The sequence below is a fragment of the Arachis hypogaea genome, chromosome 14 (assembly GCF_003086295.3).
Source record: "Arachis hypogaea cultivar Tifrunner chromosome 14, arahy.Tifrunner.gnm2.J5K5, whole genome shotgun sequence".
In the NCBI taxonomy this organism is placed as follows: domain Eukaryota; kingdom Viridiplantae; phylum Streptophyta; class Magnoliopsida; order Fabales; family Fabaceae; genus Arachis; species Arachis hypogaea.
Window position 1 is genome coordinate 125394989 of NC_092049.1, and position 19903 is coordinate 125414891.

General features: G+C 33.5%; 1 protein-coding gene across 1 annotated transcript; it reads right to left on the reverse strand.

Annotated features, from left to right (window-relative positions):
• Window positions 1-542: 542 nt before the first annotated feature.
• LOC112744007 (E3 ubiquitin-protein ligase At1g63170) lies at window positions 543-4313 on the reverse strand. The gene is made up of 5 exons (XM_025793466.3): window positions 3423-4313; window positions 2392-2511; window positions 2145-2277; window positions 1468-1629; window positions 543-970 (listed from the first exon to the last, which is right to left on the reverse strand). Exons 1-5 carry the CDS (start codon window positions 3959-3961, stop codon window positions 800-802), a joined length of 1125 nt encoding a protein of 374 aa, XP_025649251.1. The 5' UTR covers window positions 3962-4313; the 3' UTR covers window positions 543-799.
• Window positions 4314-19903: the final 15590 nt, after the last annotated feature.

Consider the following 19903-nt stretch of genomic DNA (forward strand, 5'->3'; position numbering starts at 1 on the left):
AAATATCTCATTAATAATAAAAAAATTACATTTAATATGAGCAAATAAAATTTCTCATCCAGAAAATCCATTCCCAATTCACAGAGGCGGTTTTGAATTAAAAATTGACTAGCCTTACCGTACCTAAAACATTTTCAATGTCATGTACCAATATACAATGTTTACTCACTTGCTACCTACATGATTGTATGAGGACAAAGGTTATTTTTTCCTCACGGTGTTCACTAAGTCGGTAGATCTAAAACTAATTTGTAGTATATCTAAACTTCGTTTAAAAATTTATCACTGAAATTTATCACTTATCAATAAATTAACCGTATAAAAAACTTATTGTTATTGTAACATCAAACGTACCTCATAATAAACGGGACTATCATATGCTGGTTTGCCACAGTAAAATTGAAAATGGAAGCTTTGATTTAGTAGCAATATTAAAGCCTCAAATACTGTAACCTGCAATTTAGAAGAGATTTCACCAAACCACCAATTATGACTAGAGATTATTTAGAATTGTATGAAGAAAACCTATCACATGAGTATACTTTTGAAAATGGCATATATATTATTATATTTATCAAATGTGAAATTACAGGAGACCAACATTTATACACGGATTTTTTAATATTTCAATTCAAGCTTCATGGCCATATATATTATGAGATAAATAAGGAGAATTCAACTTCTTTATACAAACTCAGAAACAAAGTGTTTCGGAATATGGTTAGCTCTGAAATATACATCACTGAGATGGATGTAACAGATTGGTTTTCTCCTAATGAACTTCATTGAAGGGCTTGGTTCAAACTTCTTGGTGGTGATTACTAGTCCTTAAAATGTTTAACTTGCAGAGAGGACAGGTGGCATTTAGAAGCAGCCATTTGTCGATGCACGTGCAATGGAAATGGTGGTTGCATGGAAGTTCTCTGAGTTCAGCACCATCATCATAGGCAGAAAGGCAGATGCAGCATTCCTGTAATGTTTTACCACAAAAACATCAATGTCCCTATGTCAGAAATGAAGATTTGTTGCTCAAGTTTTTATTTGGAATGCAAAATTGGGAAACTGAAACAAGTAATTTGAAGCCCAATTACACTAACCACTCCTAAAGTTGAGTAATATCACACACAATACCGTCGTTGTCAGTGTCGTATTTATAAGGAAGGTAAGTGTCAATTCGCATAATGCAAACAAGACATGGATAAAATATAAGTATAGCAACATACCAACAGGATAAAAAGGGGAACATACCAACAGAAGCTTAAAATATAAGTAGCAACAGTATAACTGTTTTTAGCAACCCCTTCATGATTAATAAACAAACAAGCGTGGAAAAACCCTTTGTATTCATCATTAAGCTTCAGGACCAAGACATGGATAAATGCAAATACATATAAAAATAGGCAGCCAGTTTCAAGCCATGACCATTTTTATACTAGATTATATTTTGCCAATATGCAGGGGACTTACTGCATCTTCTAAGGCAATAGCATGTTCGGCAGTTGCTTCGCTGTCGCATTGCATCATTATTCCTTTGGAAGATTCTGGAATATCATCTTCTTTCTTAGATTCCTTTATCACTCTGAACTTGTATTTTGGCAACTGCTCAATTTCTTCCTTGGTTGCCCCTTCCTGTCCCCACATTAAGGTCAAAGTAAGTCTGATTAAAGTTGGAAATGGTGAAATATGAAGGATATGCCAGTTCGTGACTAAAATATGAGCTAACAAAAAATATTTGGCGAGAAACCAATTGCAGTGCGTTAAAAGTTAAACTTCCATGAATTGCACTGTCTCTAGAGGCATGGGAAAGATGTAAGATGTGAATCCCTTCTTCAATTTATAAAGGTCATTATTGACCAAAACACAAATATGAAGAAATCACAGGCTAAAATACACTTAAAAAATTGGAGTGCTAGGACTAATTTAGCCTTCAAATTTTCAGAGAACAATACCCAACACAGTTTATTGCAACAGAAAAATTCAAAGAAACACCATTATTGACCACTAGCTAGTTTGTAAATCTCGTTATCATTCGGAAATAAACAGATGCAGATAAAATTATAAAAGACTAAAAGTACTAAATTAATTATATAAGCATCTCAGGAAAATAAAAGCCAGTAAAGAATCAAATACAAGAGCTTAGTTACCTGATCTGCTACAACATACAAGATAGCAAGTATGCATGGCAGGCAACAGCAAACAGCAATACCAATCAGACATGCAACAGCAACACAAAGCAGCACAATCACAACGTCAAAAGCAAGGAATGTAATGCAGATCCTGCAAAATACAACATACACAACCATCACAAAATATGCATGGAAGAATATGGGATGAATTCATAGAAAAAACAAGATTTTAACCAGATATATACAGTTCCAAGACTTGACTAACCAATAAAGCTGAGGTGAGTCCCTCGTCAAATTCTGGCCACCGGCAGTTACCCAATAGAACCCAATGACCCACCATATAAATGAAAGCATGGTATTTGCTGACTCAACATGCTTCGTGATGCTGACATAACAATGGACATTTCAATTAGACAATTACAAATAATGTAAGAAAAAACACATTCACTATGCAACCTCGGATGTAAAATACAGAAAAGCATAAAACTTACTAAAAGAATGATTTGATGTCATTAAACTATGAGGAGAGGAAGAGAGGATGACTAAGAATTATAGAAAAAGAAAAAGAGAGGGTGACTAGGGAATGATAATGAACAGCATATTATGTCACCAACGTGCACATCTCCTTGCATAGACGGTTGGTGAAAGAACCAGATTGTAGGTTAACACAAGAGAAGGTTGGACAATCAATCTTAACCACCTATCAGTCTATCACAAGCTTTCTATAGCCTCATTCCATACCCCAAATACAAACTTCACTTTACCATGAAATTAAACCATCCCCCAAGAGGTTAACAGTTAACACACAATCGGCAAACACTAATTGACCCTCAATATCAGTGACATCTACTACAGTCTTCTCACAATGTCACCTCTAAAGCAAAGAAGCTTCCGCCTATCAGTATCAGTTACTGCACTTGGGAGGACCATGTTCTGGTTCTAAATTTCGGTCTCAATCATAAGTGTGTTGCAATGCAAAAAAATTACAGGAAAACGCATATGAAACTGCAGCAATAGCAATATTGAGGCAGCAATTACAGCTAGGAATTGCAATTCAAAAACCATTATAAGCAAATCCACAATTGCATAATTTATCCATGTCATGAATCCGACTACCTAATACATAAACACAACCTCACAACCTCTTCAATTCAAGCTTAGGACTGGTTTAGGGTTATGCAGAATTTAAATTTCTACACACTAACAATGGACACATATATTGCAACAAAATACAGTTATGCAGAATTTAAATTTCTACACACTAACAATGGATAAAAATAATTCCCCCAAGTATACCTGTTATCATCAGTGTGCAGAAAGCGCTCAACATTATCATAATCCAAATCATCGCTCTCAGAGCTGAAACTCCATTCCCTATCAGCACCACCATTAGAAGAAGTAGAACCGTCTTGGCTCCTCCGCACTCTCCTTCTTTTATTGAACTCCACAACAACACACAGCGAATGAATCAAACCTTGCAACAAGTACCCTACGATCCACACCCTCAAGGGAACACATGGCTCCTCTTTCGTGCTGACGCACAGCACCGCCGCGCCAACAAGAGCAACCGCCAGGTTCCAAAGCACGTCCACCACCACCACCGGTTTCGAGTAGGCCCAGTCGCTCTGCCGCCCCTCAAGCTCCGCCGCCGCCGCCTCCCGGACCCGAACGGATGGTTCCCGGAGCATCATTCTCCGCCCTGAGGCCTGACGGAAGAGACGAGCCGCCGTACGAAGTGGAGGTGGTGTGCGCCGGAGGAAGCGGCGGCTTCGGAGGAGGAACGGCGCCGTGTCCACGGCGGCCGGAGAGGACGGCGAAGCGTTTGTATTTTGCATCAGAGAAAATTCTTTTTTTTTCTGGCAAATTTTTGTGCTTGTAGAAAGATGAAATTGGGGTTTGTGAGAATTTATGGTTTTTGAGAGAAACGGTTAATTGAAATTGAAGCCGAAGATGGAAACTTTTCTGAAGGGAAATTATTAGGGTGAAGTGAAAAATGGATTTTGAATCGCGGAAAGTGAATTCATTTGGAATCAACAGTGTGAGATTTTAACTGTTGAACTGGATTGGAGCTGAATAATTGTGATTTCCTTGAAAAACTGAGGGTTAAAACTGTGATTTCACTTTGTATGTTTTTTAATCTTTGTTGTAACGTGTTTAAATTTCAAATCACTTAATCAAAACCTCACTAAACTGAAGTTTGTGTAAGAAAATTGTTTTATGATATTAACACGTGTTGTAAGAGATAATGCATTACAAGGTAACTACTAACTACCAGTGTAACTCGAATAGCTTTTTACGGAATTTTGTGTCAGACATTTTTGTTTTTAAAAAATTTATTACATTAAAATTTTTTAATTTTATAAAATAAGACATAAATTTTTATTGTAGTCAAATTGGTTTTTATTTGAACAAATAAATTTTTAAAAGTGGAATGAAAAAATTTATATATATTATTTTTATAAAATTCAAAAATTTTGGCATAATAAAATTTTTTTAATAATAAAAATGTTTGACAAAATTTTTTAAAGATATTTATGCATATACTCTGTTAATTATAGTGGCTTTTATTTTACAAGAATTTAAGACAACTTGTAAAATTTATTTATTTTTTTAACTAACTTTATATTTGTTATAATCATAGGGATGAAATTAGGTTGAATTTTAGAGAAAATAAAAATTAATTTTATAATAAAATAAAATAAAATAAAATTTTTAAAAAAGACTAAACTAAAATTTATATGTAATTTATATAAAAATTTTAAAGTTTAGGAAGGGTCATTGCCCTCCTTTTACTACATGAAGCTCCGCCTCTGGTATACATATTAAATAAAAAAAGGTTGAACTATTAAGGGTATTTTTTGGGTCATGAACTATTAAGCTTGTACTTTGAAAATACTAAAGGTAATTTAAAAGAAATAAAAACAGAAGAAAACGATAGAAAGAAATAGAAAGCTTGTTAAAGAAGCTCGACAATTTGGTGATATTCTGCGGATCTTTTCTTTTTAATATTTTTGAAAATAAAATTTAAATAGAAAATCCAATGTATGTTTACATATGTGGCTATACATCAGTTATTGGATCTTATATTTTTTCTTTCACGGACTTTGGAATATACTCCTAGATAACGAGTATAATAAAATTTAATTTGAAAGTCAATGATCAAGTTGAAGAGATGAGACAGAAAACCGAAAAGAACTCATTTCCACTATGCAAAATTACAGTAATGGAAAATCACAAACTAACATCTAGCTATCCGCTACTATATAATATAAAAAAATAAGAAAATATTTGGTAACCAAAGAAAATAAGCTAAAAACAATTATAACTTGTCTTATTTAGTATTTATTAAATGTTGCGACATTTAATTAATGTTAAATAAGGCAAGTTCTGCCTGTTTTTTTTTCTCCCTAACATTACCCAAAAAAATATATTATTTGTACATTAAAATCAACCACTAAAATTACTCATCAATATATTGATTAAATCTCAAAGTGATCCTTGAAATTAGATGCGTTACCTATTATCGTTCCTGACTTCCAAAATTTCCTAAAAACATCTCTCATATTTTGTTTCGAGACCCATAGTTGTCCTTCTATTCTTTTCGACGCATAATCAACAAACGAAGAGATGATGTGGCACCTCTTATGCCATGCTTGAGTTAAGTGAAATGACGCAGTACCATTTTACGCCCAATAAAAAGAAAAATGACGTCATTTCTTGCATTGAAACTCATGAAAACGGTTTGCCTTCACCATATTTATTTGAACACTCTCAGACTTCATTTTCCCCTTCTCTCATCAATGGTATAATATTCCGTATTTTTTTAAAATCTAAATATGAATAAATTATGTTTTATCTTATTAAGTTTTAAATTTTATATTTTAAAATAATTACATTAATTTTATAATTATTGAAGTTTAAATTAATTATAATTTATTCTATTAGTTTAAACTATTTATTAAAAATTATTTTAAATTACAAAAATTAAATTAATTTTTATAATTATTATCATTTGAATTTGGATTAATTAAGATTATTATATAATTTTGTTATAACAAAATATTATACATCATTGATTTTATGGTAACCAGAGTTTAAATTAATTATAATTTTTATATAATTTTTATTATAATGAGATATTTTGAGAAAAGATATAATAATAATAAAAATAATAATAATAATAATAATTTATTAATAAATTATTATTATTATTATTATTATTATTATTATTATTATTATTATTATTATTGATATTTTATTTTTATTTGCTTTAATTAAAATAAAAATTTGTTTAATAATATTATTATCGAGTTCAAAATCTGCTGGTATGAGTAGATATATATCGGTATTCTTTAATGAACTTAGCTTTGCTAATATTTTATTATATATCTTCTATCTTTAAGTTACTAATGTCATTTATATTAGTAACTCATATATATATTATTAGTTGTATTTTAATATATCTAGTATTTATCGTTATTCGTTTAAGATATTTATAACTTGAATCGCTGACTCATCAGCTCCAAACCGTGACACATGCCTCCTCCCTTGCTACCATATCATCGTTACTTCATTTTTCTTTCCTCGTTCAGCTTAACACAAGAGGGAAAAGAGAGGGAGAGACCGTGAGAGAGAGAGAGATTGCATTGAACCGTAACTTTTCAAGTTCGATTTCTTGAGTTCCGTAATTCCATTAAAAATCTAATCCGATTAAAATATTTGTATCTTCCTCCTCTTCACATTAACGTCACTTTTGTTTGGGAGAAATCAACGGTGACGTCGCTGATCTTCTATACATGGTTCGGCCAAGTGGGAGTCTCGGAGGTGGAGTAGTCGATTTTGACGTTTTCTTCTTCGATTTCTCGTTCAGAAAGCTTTTTTGGTGTTTCAGTTTGGTGGCTATCATACAAAGGTAGGACCTGGTAATTTTGTAATAATTAAATGTGTTCTTGATGTGTGATTGTTGACTGGATGATTGTGACTTGAAATTGAATGATTTTGTTTTAGAATTTTTTGATGAAATATTGTTGATTTAGTGCTTTATGTTTGGTTTTGTTGAGACTGTCAAAACGGATATGTTGTGGGTGTTTTTGGACTGTTTTTAAGTTTGAAATATTGATATATTTGATGTGATTTGGTAGTTGAAAGATTAAATTAAAAGTTGTGAAAAATCGGTAACCATAAAGCTCGAAAACGGATAAAAAATCAAGCAAATATTTTAAAAAATCACAAAAGAAGATTTTGGTTTTGAAAAGAATGTTTGTCACCAACACAAATATTATTTTCGAATATGAAAATATGATTTGATAAAAGATTAGGGTTAAAAATAATAATTATATAAGTTTTGAGGGTATTTTGAATAAAAAGTAAAAGTTCCAGAGTAAATCAGATATTTTATAAGAGTTTAAGGTTATTTCTAGAAATATGAAATTAAATTAATAATTTTATAAATTGTTGGGTTAAAAAGTAAAATATTTAACAAGCTTGAGAATTAAAACGGAATTTTTAAAAATTAAGAATAAAGCCTTACAAACTAATTTTTTTATATTAAAATAAAATATTAAATATTATTAATCTTTAAATAATATTATTATTTGTATTAATTTAACTAGTATATTTTTATTAGTATATTTATATTAAAGTTGTTATTTTTATCAAATAAGAAAAAAAGATAAAATAATAAAAATTTTTAAAAGCCTTAGAAATACAGAGTTAAATTGAGAATCTGATGATTCTCCTTCTACATGACAATTAGGGAAAGGCGAGAGAAGAGTGTGAAGATAATTTAAAATATTGAAAACAAGAAAGTAAAAGAATAAGAAAAAGATAAGAAAAAGATTAAAGGAATCTCTGCCACATGAGAGCAAAGAGTAAAAACTAAAAGAATTTAACGAACCTCTACCATAGGAGAGCAGAAAATAGAAAAGAAAAGAAAAGAAAAGATGTATTAACTAAAGAAATCTCTATCACAGGAGAGCAGATGGCAAAGATAAAAAGAGTAATTGATGGTGAATAATGAAAAAGATTATGCGAGAATCTGCTACAGAAGGACAATCAGATAGATGGTGGTGCAACCACCGAAATTTGCTTTCTAGAAAACTTTTGGCCTAAGGTCGCAGCCTGTGACGACAGGAGGTGTTCACAGAGGTTTTGTTATACATACTTTCGGCCTGGTGCTGCAGCCTGTGAGGACAAGGGGTGTTCATAGAGGTATATCATGTATATGTCGGCGAGGGAAAGCCACCCTGTATTGACAGTGGGTGTGTACAATGGGTATGCCAATTGAAAAGCCGTATTCGGATGTGATTACCGAATATTGTCGGAAACGGGTATGTAACCGACAAATGAGCTCATTATCTGCACTAGGAATAGACATACATCATACTTGTTTGCGCATATTTCTCTGTGATGTACTTTCTATGTATACGTGTGGGTGCTTTGCATGTGCTTTATGATTGTTTGACTTCTGTGTTCTTTATTTGTTAAGTTGAATGTATTTTGTTGCTTGTTGTTGTTGGCTAATAATAATAAAATGAACATAATTATCCACCCCGACCATACTAAGGACTCCCCAGTTCTTAGTCCCTTTTTCCATCCCTTTCTCTTATAAATACAAAGGCTAATTATAAAGCTGCAGAAGCATAGAAGAATTTGTTTGCAAGTTGAGTTGTTAGAATTTATTTTTTCCTCGACTTATTCGTTGAAGTTTTATTCAAAGGGATAGGTTTTGTAATTGATTTTGTATATACGACTATAATGTATCATTAATATTAAGTACGTGAATATGTGTTATTTGTTCTTGATGAAAAAATTGTAACTTTTTAGAAAAACTATCGACAGATTAATGCGTAAATGCTCAATATTAAATAGAAAATAAAGAAATTAGGTTGGTCATGTCTTCTGGTACGATTATAACGTGCTGGAAGTTAAATCGTTACAAATGGCACCACGTTAACTTGGTTTTTTTGTGTGAGTGTTGTAAAAAAAACTTCGCGTCTGAAGGATTTAGTGTTCATGGGGAGAGTTTAGAGGCAAGTGGTTTCTTTGTTTTCTGCGTCGTTGAAGGTATGTGTTGTTTGAAATAATTTTCGAATTTTTTTTATAAATCAATACATGATGAAGGTTTATCATTGCATTATTGTTAGTGTGTTGGGTTGTCCTAGAGTTTTCATGGCTGCATTATTTTAAAAGTTTTTATCTAAAGATTTTTGTTAAGCCATAGGATTTAGTGTGTTATGCTTTGTTTTTTGGCAATGAAACAAAGATTTTTTTATTATTGGGTTAATGTACGGTAGTGATGAAAAGTTGTGATTTTAATTTATAAGTTTTTTATATGATGTAGTTGTTGAATGATGTTGCAGTACTTTTTTATGATAATGTGTTATCTAATGGTTTTGATTTGTTGGTGCAGATGGATGTGTTATTGGATATAATGCTTTATTATAGAGAAAAATTTGAGAAAGATGATGAAGGGATGTTGAAGTATGCCCCTGATAACATAACTTGTCTGAATGATCTGGATGAGGATACCTTAGATGTTTCTTCATAAGGAATTATTACAAGGAGTTAGGCTATGACAAGATGCATCATTGTTGGTGGCTAGTACTTAGGAGGACTTTGCAAACCGAATTGAGGAATCTAAACAATAACAACGAACTTAGAGAGATGTGCTTCCTTGCTTAAAAGAATAAGGGATTGATGGATGTATATTTTGAGCATGGGGTGTCATCTCCAGATTATTTACAAGATCAGGAGACTAATGTATGCACGGATAATAAAGGAGTGGATGTTGCAAAAGGACAAGGTGTTATAGTCACTCTTAATGACAAAACAAAAAATCCCACTTATCAATCCCCCAAAACAAGCCAAAGCCTATGAACACTATGGAGAACCCAAAGGCTCCTATTAATCTAATGCTTCCTACTAATTTAATACCTCAAACTAAGCCAAAAATCTCTTACTAATTCAAAATTTCTCACTAACTTAAGACTAGATAAATTGCCACCAAAGAGAAGATCATCTCCACCACCAACTTCTGCCCCTATCCCAATTAATCCCATACAAGGTGCTAGCTCAGGAACAGCTGCAAGACTTGCCAAATTCTTGAAATTTGTTCCCACCCCAGAATTCAAGGCACATAGAAAAAAAATTGATGACTTTTGTCTAACATGCATTTTTGTTGGGAGTTATTTCGTATAGGGTAATTTGATAGTTTGCAAAAAAAAATCTCATGACTTTCGTTTATATTTTGTAGCCCTTTCTTTTGTTAGGATAACTTTATGTTTATGGCTGATTTGTTACCAAACCTATTGTTATGTTTATTTTGTTAGCAGTACTTTGTTTATGGCTTTGTAATCTAATTAAAACTTATGAATGATAACTTTGTTTGCATTATTAAAATAATTACTATATTTTTCTATTGCTATATATTCAGGTTACCTTTATCATTTGATAAAAACATTGAATATCTAGAAAAGATTGGATAACACAGTTAGATGTGCAGCAACTTTTTTTCATTCATGAAAATATTATACATATACCAAATTTCAATCGCATTATTACTTAACATTGAGTTCAAAGTATACAAAATACCACTAGTAAGAACAATAGCATTACAGAAACAATCAGAAATAATAATTAGATCATAAACTTTTGACTCCTAATATTAGATTCTAACTTTTTCAGCCTCCAACCAAAGTTCATCTTCTAGTTATCATTGTAACTAACAATTTCTGATTTTGCAAGCACAGCCTCTTGCCTGACATTTGTCCAAACAAAAAAATCACACCATCTTTTATCAATGGTCTGCAATCAATGAATAATTCAATTACCAAATTAGAATTTGGGGAGAATGAAATATCAAAAAAAACCAACAACTACAGCTAACATTATAATTTGGGTACCCTTAATGAAATGGATGCACTATTATCTGCCCTTAATTCCTATTCTGAAATGATTGTATGCATCAATGAGTTCGGCCCCTCACATGACCTAGCATAGTAACAACAAGAGAGATGATGGAATCATGATGCATCCGTCACACAAAAGCCTGAAAGTATTTTGATCGGGTCCATCCTATATTTAAGAGCAAGCCGAGAAATGTTAGACTAGCTTTGTGCTCTGACGAGTTCGCACCAAATTCCAATTTTGGTAATGTGTATTTTTGTTGGCCTGTAGTGATTACACTTTATAACCTGAGTTTCGAAATGTGCATGAAGGACTCATACATGTTCCTGACTTACATCATATGTAGTTCCAGCAATCCAAAAGACAAAATATATGTCTACTTGCAGCCCTTGGTGGATGAGTTGAGGACCCATGGGGTAAAAATGTATAATATTTTGACGAAGACAAACTTCTAACTGTGTGCTGCATTAATGTAGGCCATTAACGACTTTTCTACATACGGGATATTGTCAGGTTGATCCACTCAGGACAGAATGGCATGTCACATTTGCATGGAGGATACAAAAGCATTTTGGTTGATGAATGACGGTAAGAACACGTGGTTTGATTGCCATTGAAAATTCTTCGACATGGATAATCCTTTTCGGCGCAACAAGAACTTGTTCAAAAAGAATACAACTGACACCAAAGGGCACCCGTGAGGTTGGCTAGTAGGCAAGTTTGGCATCGTGTTAGTAGAATGCCAAGGATCGTCGATAACGGGACAGGTATGAGACCTCCGAGATATGGCAAGGAGTATAATTAGACTAAATAGAGTATATTTTGGGATTTGCCTTATTGGAATGACAACTTGGTTCAACATTGTCTTGATGTGATGCACATTGAGAAAAACGTGTTTGATAACATCATGCACACAATAATGGACGATAAGCGATCAAAGGATAACAATAACGCTAGGTTAGACTTGGTGGACATTTGCAGTCAGTCAGATTTGCATTTAAAGAGACTTGATAACGGGAGGTGGCCTAAACCAAAGGCGGTATACGCTCTAACGAAGGACCAGAGACAAAGTATTTGTAAGTGGATAAGATTATTAAGGTTTCTTGATGGTTACGCTTCTAACTTGAGCAGGTGTACAAACGTATCACAGGGTCAGCTTGTTGGGTTAAAGAGTCATAATTGCCACGTTTTCATGGAGTCTTTGCTTCCTGTCGTGTTCAGAGAACTTTCAACCAACATCTGGAAACCCCTCACAGAAATAAGTGAATTCTTTAGGGAGTTATGTTCTACGAAACTTAACATTAATGATGTCACAGTCATAGACAGGAACATTTCCATCATACTTTGTAAGCTAGAGAGGATATTTCCTCTATTTTTTTGATATTATGGAACACTTAGCAGTCCACCTACTGTACGAAGCAATACTATGTGGTCCGGTCCAATTTCGGTGGATGTATCATTTGAGAGGATGATTGGTTCATTCAAGTGCACCGTGAAGAACAAAGCTCGGATTGAGAGCAGCATATGCGAAACATTCTTAGCTAAGAAAACATTCGCATTTCGCTCATACTATTTTCAGCTTCATATTGAGTCATGTAGAACAAGGGTTGTAAGAAATGATGGGAAGGGAGAATCCTCATCAAGTCGAACAACGTATCCAATCTTTGCTCTCGAAGGGGCTGCAATGGGTGCGGACAATGATTACTGGTTGGAGCAGAAGAAAATTGATGTCGCATACCTACAAGTGTTGCTTAACTGTGACCAGATTTCACCCTACCTCATGTGGGTTTTTTAAGTCTTCATAAATATTGCAATCTGTAAGATACTAACTTTTTAATCTAATCAAAACTTCTAACTCCTATTCTATCATATAGGTTATTCCAAGAGGCAAATCCTGATACCTTATTGAACAGTTTCCCACATTGGTTCAAAGAATACGTTAGTGTGTATCTAACTGACACAACAAATTTGGAACTAGTTGCACTTAGTTGGGCCCAATGAACAAGGGCACTAGCTACCCAATATACAATGTTAATGGATATTGGTTCCATTCTTTACAGTGGTCAATTGGAAAGAAAATAGATAACACCGGAGTTTGAGTTTATGGGGATTCAGGCGGGGTTCATTCTGATTAGTTTGGTGTGTTGCACAACATAATTGAATTAGAGTATTTCTATTATACTACATACAAGCTGTAACACCCTTACTACCAGAACGTTACGCTTTTGGCTGTGCCACTCTGATAGCGAGAAGTATTACAATGACTTTAAATATATCTTTACATAATAGGAGCCTTTAAACGGAAAACTGTAATTTCTTCGTGTGGAAAATTGAAAATACTTTTTCTTTTCTTTCATTACATAATCATACATACATACACTTCAACCACAGCACATCATATATATATATATATATCAAAGAAACCTTCGTACAAGTTACATTCCAAATTCATACATATTTTATTACAACTCCTATCCCTCTTTACAATATATAATAATAATAATAGAGAAAAAAAATAATAACTAAGGCATTAAAACAGATATAGCGCAGCTTAACAAAATCTTCATAGTCTTTCTCGTCCATTTCCTAAAAAATAGAGAGCTATAGGGGGTGATAACCTAATCAAACAGTTTCACCAGAGGAGTTTTAAAAATTGTCACAAGAGGATATATATATATATATATATATATATATATATATATATATATATATATATATATATATATATATATATATAAAAGGAAGATCGGTTTCAACCGTAGTGATTATCGCTCGTCTTATGGGTCTTTTCAAATCACAATAACTAATAAACCAAAAATTCATATTCATATTTTACTTATACAAATTTCACTTACAAAGTATTCCATAATATATCACTACTTACCATTAATTCATCCATTCACGGTCTCCGGTCCAAAGCATAATCAACCACAGTCTCCGGCCCAACACATAATCAAATCATGGCCTCTGGCTCAACACAATTAAATCAACACTCAAAACCACCATAAACCGAGCCAGCGAATCATAATCACACAGACAGTTGAACAATCACACATAGAGAGCAATTATGACAAGTAGTACAATTAGCAATTAGTAGAATATTCAATTAGGTAAACTAAGTAATTATGTAGACCCAAGCAAATTCAAACAAATGCAGTATGATACATGCCTGTTCTAGTGGCCATGAGCTCACGTGTCGGTTATTTGCCAAACCCGACTCAAAATTTGGTTGACACCCCGGATCGGTCTCTTGGTGAACATCTCTAGGAAGAATTCTACAAATCATATTACCATTATCTCAACGGAGAGTGTTGTCTCACCTTCTTCTAGAGGTATAAACCGTGCCAAACAAAGGAGTGTGCCATCTCACATCAACGGAGAGTGTCGTCTCACCTTTCATCCGAGAAAAAGTGGGCATTACGTATCACCGTCTCCACTGTTACACCGAAACCATTTGGACAAGTGAGATGAGACCTCTGTCCTTGCCTAGTGTAGGTGCCAAAAAGGTTTCAAGTGGGCGTTACGTATCGTCATCCCCACTGAGCCGTATGCACAACATCTCAAGTGAGTGTTACATATCACCGTCCTCACGAGATTGCGTTCAAAATCATATCACGCAAGCGGGATAACACATAGACCTTGCCACGCAAGCGAGACAAACCACCGTCCTTGCCAATTCAGTAATCACATTTCAATAATATTCACAGTCAATCATGCTCAGAATCATAATCAAACTCAATCATAATCAAAGTCATAAGTCTTTATATTTATATTTATCACAAGGATAGCCGTCCTCAAACCGTGAGTGGGATGACACCACCATCCTCATCGTGGAGAGGATAAAATCACCATCCCCATGAATCCACAATGCACTGAGCAAATGGGATAGTACCACCGTCCTTACCAGGCAATCAATTAATATCACATACTTTCTTTAATCGTATTATATTTAACAAGATTCTTATTGGAAAAATTACTCAGTTTAATTTGTTATATCCTCAAAGATTTCAAAATGGTTCTCATACTCCTCAAATCAACTTCACTTCTTTTTAAGTTTAAAGGAAAACTCTTCTCCAAAAAATTCAAATCATTTTTAATTTCCAATTATAAATCTTAATTTAAACATAATCACTTACTTTTCAATAATACTTTAAAATTCGCTAAATGCCTTATACTCCATTCTTTAGTAAAAATCAAAATCAAATAAAATAGTTCTTTAATCAAATTATCCAAAATGAAACTTCCAACTTCTCATAAAATTTCGGCAGTATCTCCATTAAAACTCGGAATTTTCCACCCTCTTCGGGTCCCAACCAACCTATTTCTCAAACTATTCTCAACCATTTTCAAAATCAAACCATTTCCAAATCTCAAATCATTTTTAATAAATCATTATCACAACAACACCAAACCAACTCAAGAAAATTAACAAAAATCCAGAATTTAAACAACCAATCTCATCAATCACAATAATTCAGCCGCAATGATCAAAACACGTTCAAACACTTGATAATTATTTTATCACAATCCAGAAACTAATTTCAAGAAATCAATTTAATCATTAAACCCCAACTTTATCAATTACTCAGCATAATTCAATCCCATAACAAACATAGCATTATCAGGCAACCAGTTCAATAGCAACCAACTCAACAAACTCAATCAACAAATCAGAATATTCAGCCTTTTTAATTAATCAATAAATAAATCAGATGACAATCACATCCATCCAAAACCATTCAGTTTAACCCATAAGACTCACATAACCACAAAAACATATTTTTTATTTCAAAATCGAGTTATAACAATTTCTAGAAATAATATGGGTTTTAAGAAAGAGCCCTTACCTCAAATCATTGAACTCGGTGATCATTAAACACAACGAACCCCCTTTTTCTTTCAGTTCATAGCAGCAACAACAATTCCGACCGCTATCGTGGTAGCAATAGCTATCAAATACCGCATGCAGTCACAATAACTCAACCTTGAGATATTAACATCGCGTAAAACTCAATAACTTAAAACAAAATAACAATGGTAAGAATTTTGGGACAAGAGTGACTTACTGTATTCAGAGAAGAACCAAAGAACAAACTAAAAGAGCTCTAGTGATGACAGAAAACCTCAGCGACAACTGCAGCAACAACATAGTGACAACAACATCCCGAAAATCGAAAGAATGGAAACCAGAAGCAAGAACACCCTTACCAGTGGTAGTAGCTCTAACTCAGCCAGTTTTGCCAGTGCTTTCCGGCCACAACAGCGTTGTTTTTGGCGACAGAGGCGCGATGGCGTGGCTGATTTCTCCTCCAGCCATAGCGGCTTCCCCTCAGCTTCGCGGGTGGTGACGGCGACGAGCCTGGCTTCGACAGCAGCAGAAGCGGAGAGGACGAGCTCATCCTCCCCTTCACGTGTCAACAACAGCAGCGATGAAGATCCCTCCAGTGATAGCATGCAGACGCGATGGAGCTGGTAGCAATAAAGCACGACGGCAGTGACAGCTCCTCTCCTTCCTCGCGTTTTCAATGGTAGCAGCTCCTTCTCTCTCGTGCGGGTTCCTCGGCGATGGCCCTGAACATAGCGGTGATGACAGTAGATCGACTGCATCACAGGGAGCTTCGGCAATGGCGTCGACATCCGCGATGGCGGCAACGGCACCAAGCTGGCATCGACCTCCCCTTCCCCTTCCTCTCTTCTTCCTTCTCCCATTCTCTTCTCTGTTCATAGTGTGTGGGTGCATGAGGGAAGGAGTGTGGGTTATGTGTGTTGCGTTTGAGAGGGTGAAAGGGGGGTGGGGTGGCGATGCTAATGAGGGAGTAATAAGGGAGTATGTGGTTGTGTGTATTAGGGTTTTGTTAGGCTAAGTTTGGGAATTAGGGTTTGTGTGTGAAACTGGAGATTTTAGGGTTAAGGTAGTATAGAAATTTTAATAAAAATTAAAGAGAGGGTAATAATTTAAATCCAAATTTAACCCAACAATAATTATCTTTAAAATACCATTTAATTATCAACTTATAAATTATTTTTAAATAATACTAATTCAATATAAATTAGAGATAATTAGATTAATTTATTTTCCTTTAAAATCATAAATAAATATTATAATATAATTTCTGAAAATCTGCGGTCTTACACAAGCTGTGCGTGTTTAAATGTGAATAGTATGATCCAAGTTCGCGAGAAGAAAGACGAAAGTACAAGGACTACGATATCACTGAAGTTAATTTAGCCAGAAAGTATAGGTACTACGATCCTTTTATTCTACCTCAAAATACACGACAGGTATACTATTTGCCTTATCCGAGTTCATGCAAGTCTAGTTGGATGGTTGTAGTTAAGAATAAGCCAAAAGGCCGCATTGAGTTTGATGATAGGACAGAGGGCCAAGAGCCTTATACCAGATTGATGACCCAACTCCTTCGAAAATGGTGCTTGATACTAGTGAGCGGATTACCTTAGCTCAGCTATTATGGATGATGACATCATCAACCTTGTTCTACATGCCAATGCATTACAACCAGAGGATGGCGATCTTCAAGAAGACGACGGGGTTGATGGCGACGAAGAGGAGGAAGCCAAGTTTGATGATAAAAAAACTACACCGGAAGAGGAGGATGGTGAACTAGAGGACAAAGGCGAAGAATCTGAATAGGGCTAATGTAAATATAATTCTATAATATGTATTTCTTTACCAAACTTTGAGAAGAACGTCATATAATTAGCATCGTTTTAGACATTCCAATTACCATCATTCCATATTCTTAATTTGTATGTTTGATATTTCATAGCAAGTATAAAGCACTGTTTTAATTATTAATTATCAGGGTATATTACATATGGATGAAAAAGTGCATAAAAAATGAAAAAATGACTACCATTGGAATTACCATCGGAATATACTGACGGTAACAGCCCAACCAAATTTTTTTAAAAAAATTAAAAAACATTTCCGTCGGCATTACCGTCGTATTAATTCGACAGTAACATGGCGCGAAGACATATCAAATGACGCCAACGTTATCGTCGAAAAAATTTTTACGGTAACGCTCAATAGATATCGTGTGCTTTCTAACAATATTCCATCGCTAAATTCGACGGAAATTACCGTCGGATGAAAAAATCTGACGGTATTCTATTACCGGCGAGGTTTATTTCATTGAATGAATACCGACGCAAAATTTGACGGTAATAGGTATACCGTCATATTTTATTCAATTTTTTACGGTAAATCTGACGGTAATTAGTATTTTTTTGTAGTATTTAATTTTATATGCATACTACTTGATTGTTAATGGATGTTTCTGCTTACGTCATATAATTTCATATTGGTTTGTTTGTGAATTATTTAGGATTTATTGTTGATAGATAAAGTTTGTGACACATTCTATTTATAGATGAAATTCTGTCGAAATTTCTAAAAAAACTAAATATGATTGAAGTTTATAGATAATTTCAAATAATTTTTTAGCAAACTACTAATTTTAAGTTTTCTATTGATAAATTTGCACCAAATAATAATGTCTGAGGAGAAGTATCAGGAGATCTTCACACGCGTCTCAGACACAGAATCTCTCAGGCTGAAATAAAGGTGGTAGCTGGAGCGGCTTCAGCAGATGGAGCAACAGATGATGGTGTACCAAGAGCAGATGCGGACCAATGGTAGGAAAACTGTTGGTGCCACCGGCACTGCTACAGGGGCGGCACCGACATCACCACATAGTCTATCGCCTCACAGGACGACCAGGGAGATGATATTAGAGTTTTGTTGTAGACTGTTTCATTGTATATTTTAATTTTTTTGTACACTTGATATTTAATTTACTATATTTAGTTTCTATTATTCAGAATTTGACTACTAATTGTACAAAAAATAAGTTTAAATGAAAAGTAAAAGAATTTGACCACCTATTGCGTAAAAAAAAGGATTTACCGTCGAATTTACCGGGACAATATCTGACGATAAATAGGCGGAAAAAAAATAGTAGAGCGCCAAAATTACCGGAAGATTAAATAAATAATCAGTCGCAGAATCTAACGTACCCATCGGAAGATTAAAAAATTCGATGGTAATTTATTACCGGCGAGAGTTATATCGTAGAATAATTTTTACTATTCCGCTAGTAAATCTGTCGATGCTCAACACTTTTCTTATAATGAGAAAAATTAAAATATTGTTTCTATTCCTGTTTGAATTTTAGTATTGGTTTTGATTTGGTCTGACATTCTTAGTTTAGTTGGTTTAGTTAAGTTCAGAATTGTAGTTTTGTTTGTCTGAAGATAGAACCGATTTGAGTTAATTTGTCTTTGTTTTTGAATTAATATTGATAATCATATTGATCATTATAGTAAACTCCACCATAATTGTGGTGGACACTAGACTAGATCTTATTATATTTAAGTTGAACCAAAATACATGCACGTTGATGTCATTTTCTCTCATTCTTTAATTAAAGGCAAAATGAAAAAATTTCTTGCTTGTTCAATAACTTGTTTTAACATTAAAAAAATGCCTTAGTTTGAACTCTCATTTTCTCAAGACCTATAAAATTTATAGTTTAATTAGTACTAATATATAATAGAATAATAGATAAAAAAAGAAAGAAAGATAGGAGCTACAAAGGAAAATAAGAATACAAAAAGAACTTTTTAATTTTAAAAAATAAATTTTAATTATAATAAAAAAATATTATATGATACATTTTAATGTCTAATTAATAATATGTAAGGTAAAAAAATCTGTATATATAACCTTTTTATTTCTCATGCAATCTTTTTTTGTGAAAAACAATAATGTTATTTTTATTTTGATAATGTTATTTTTTTTATAAATTCATACAAATATACCATAAAAAAATCACTCATGAAGAGTA

Bases quoted from the DNA above. Each gene is read 5' to 3' on its own strand.
- LOC112744007 (XM_025793466.3), bottom strand. From the start codon at position 3,961: ATGCAAAATACAAACGCTTCGCCGTCCTCTCCGGCCGCCGTGGACACG. The intron at 1,630-2,144 runs GTAACTAAGCTC...ATGTGGGGACAG, and splicing joins TGTATGTTGTAGCAGATCAG to GAAGGGGCAACCAAGGAAGA. The intron at 971-1,467 runs GTAAGTCCCCTG...AAAACATTACAG, and splicing joins CTATTGCCTTAGAAGATGCA to GAATGCTGCATCTGCCTTTC.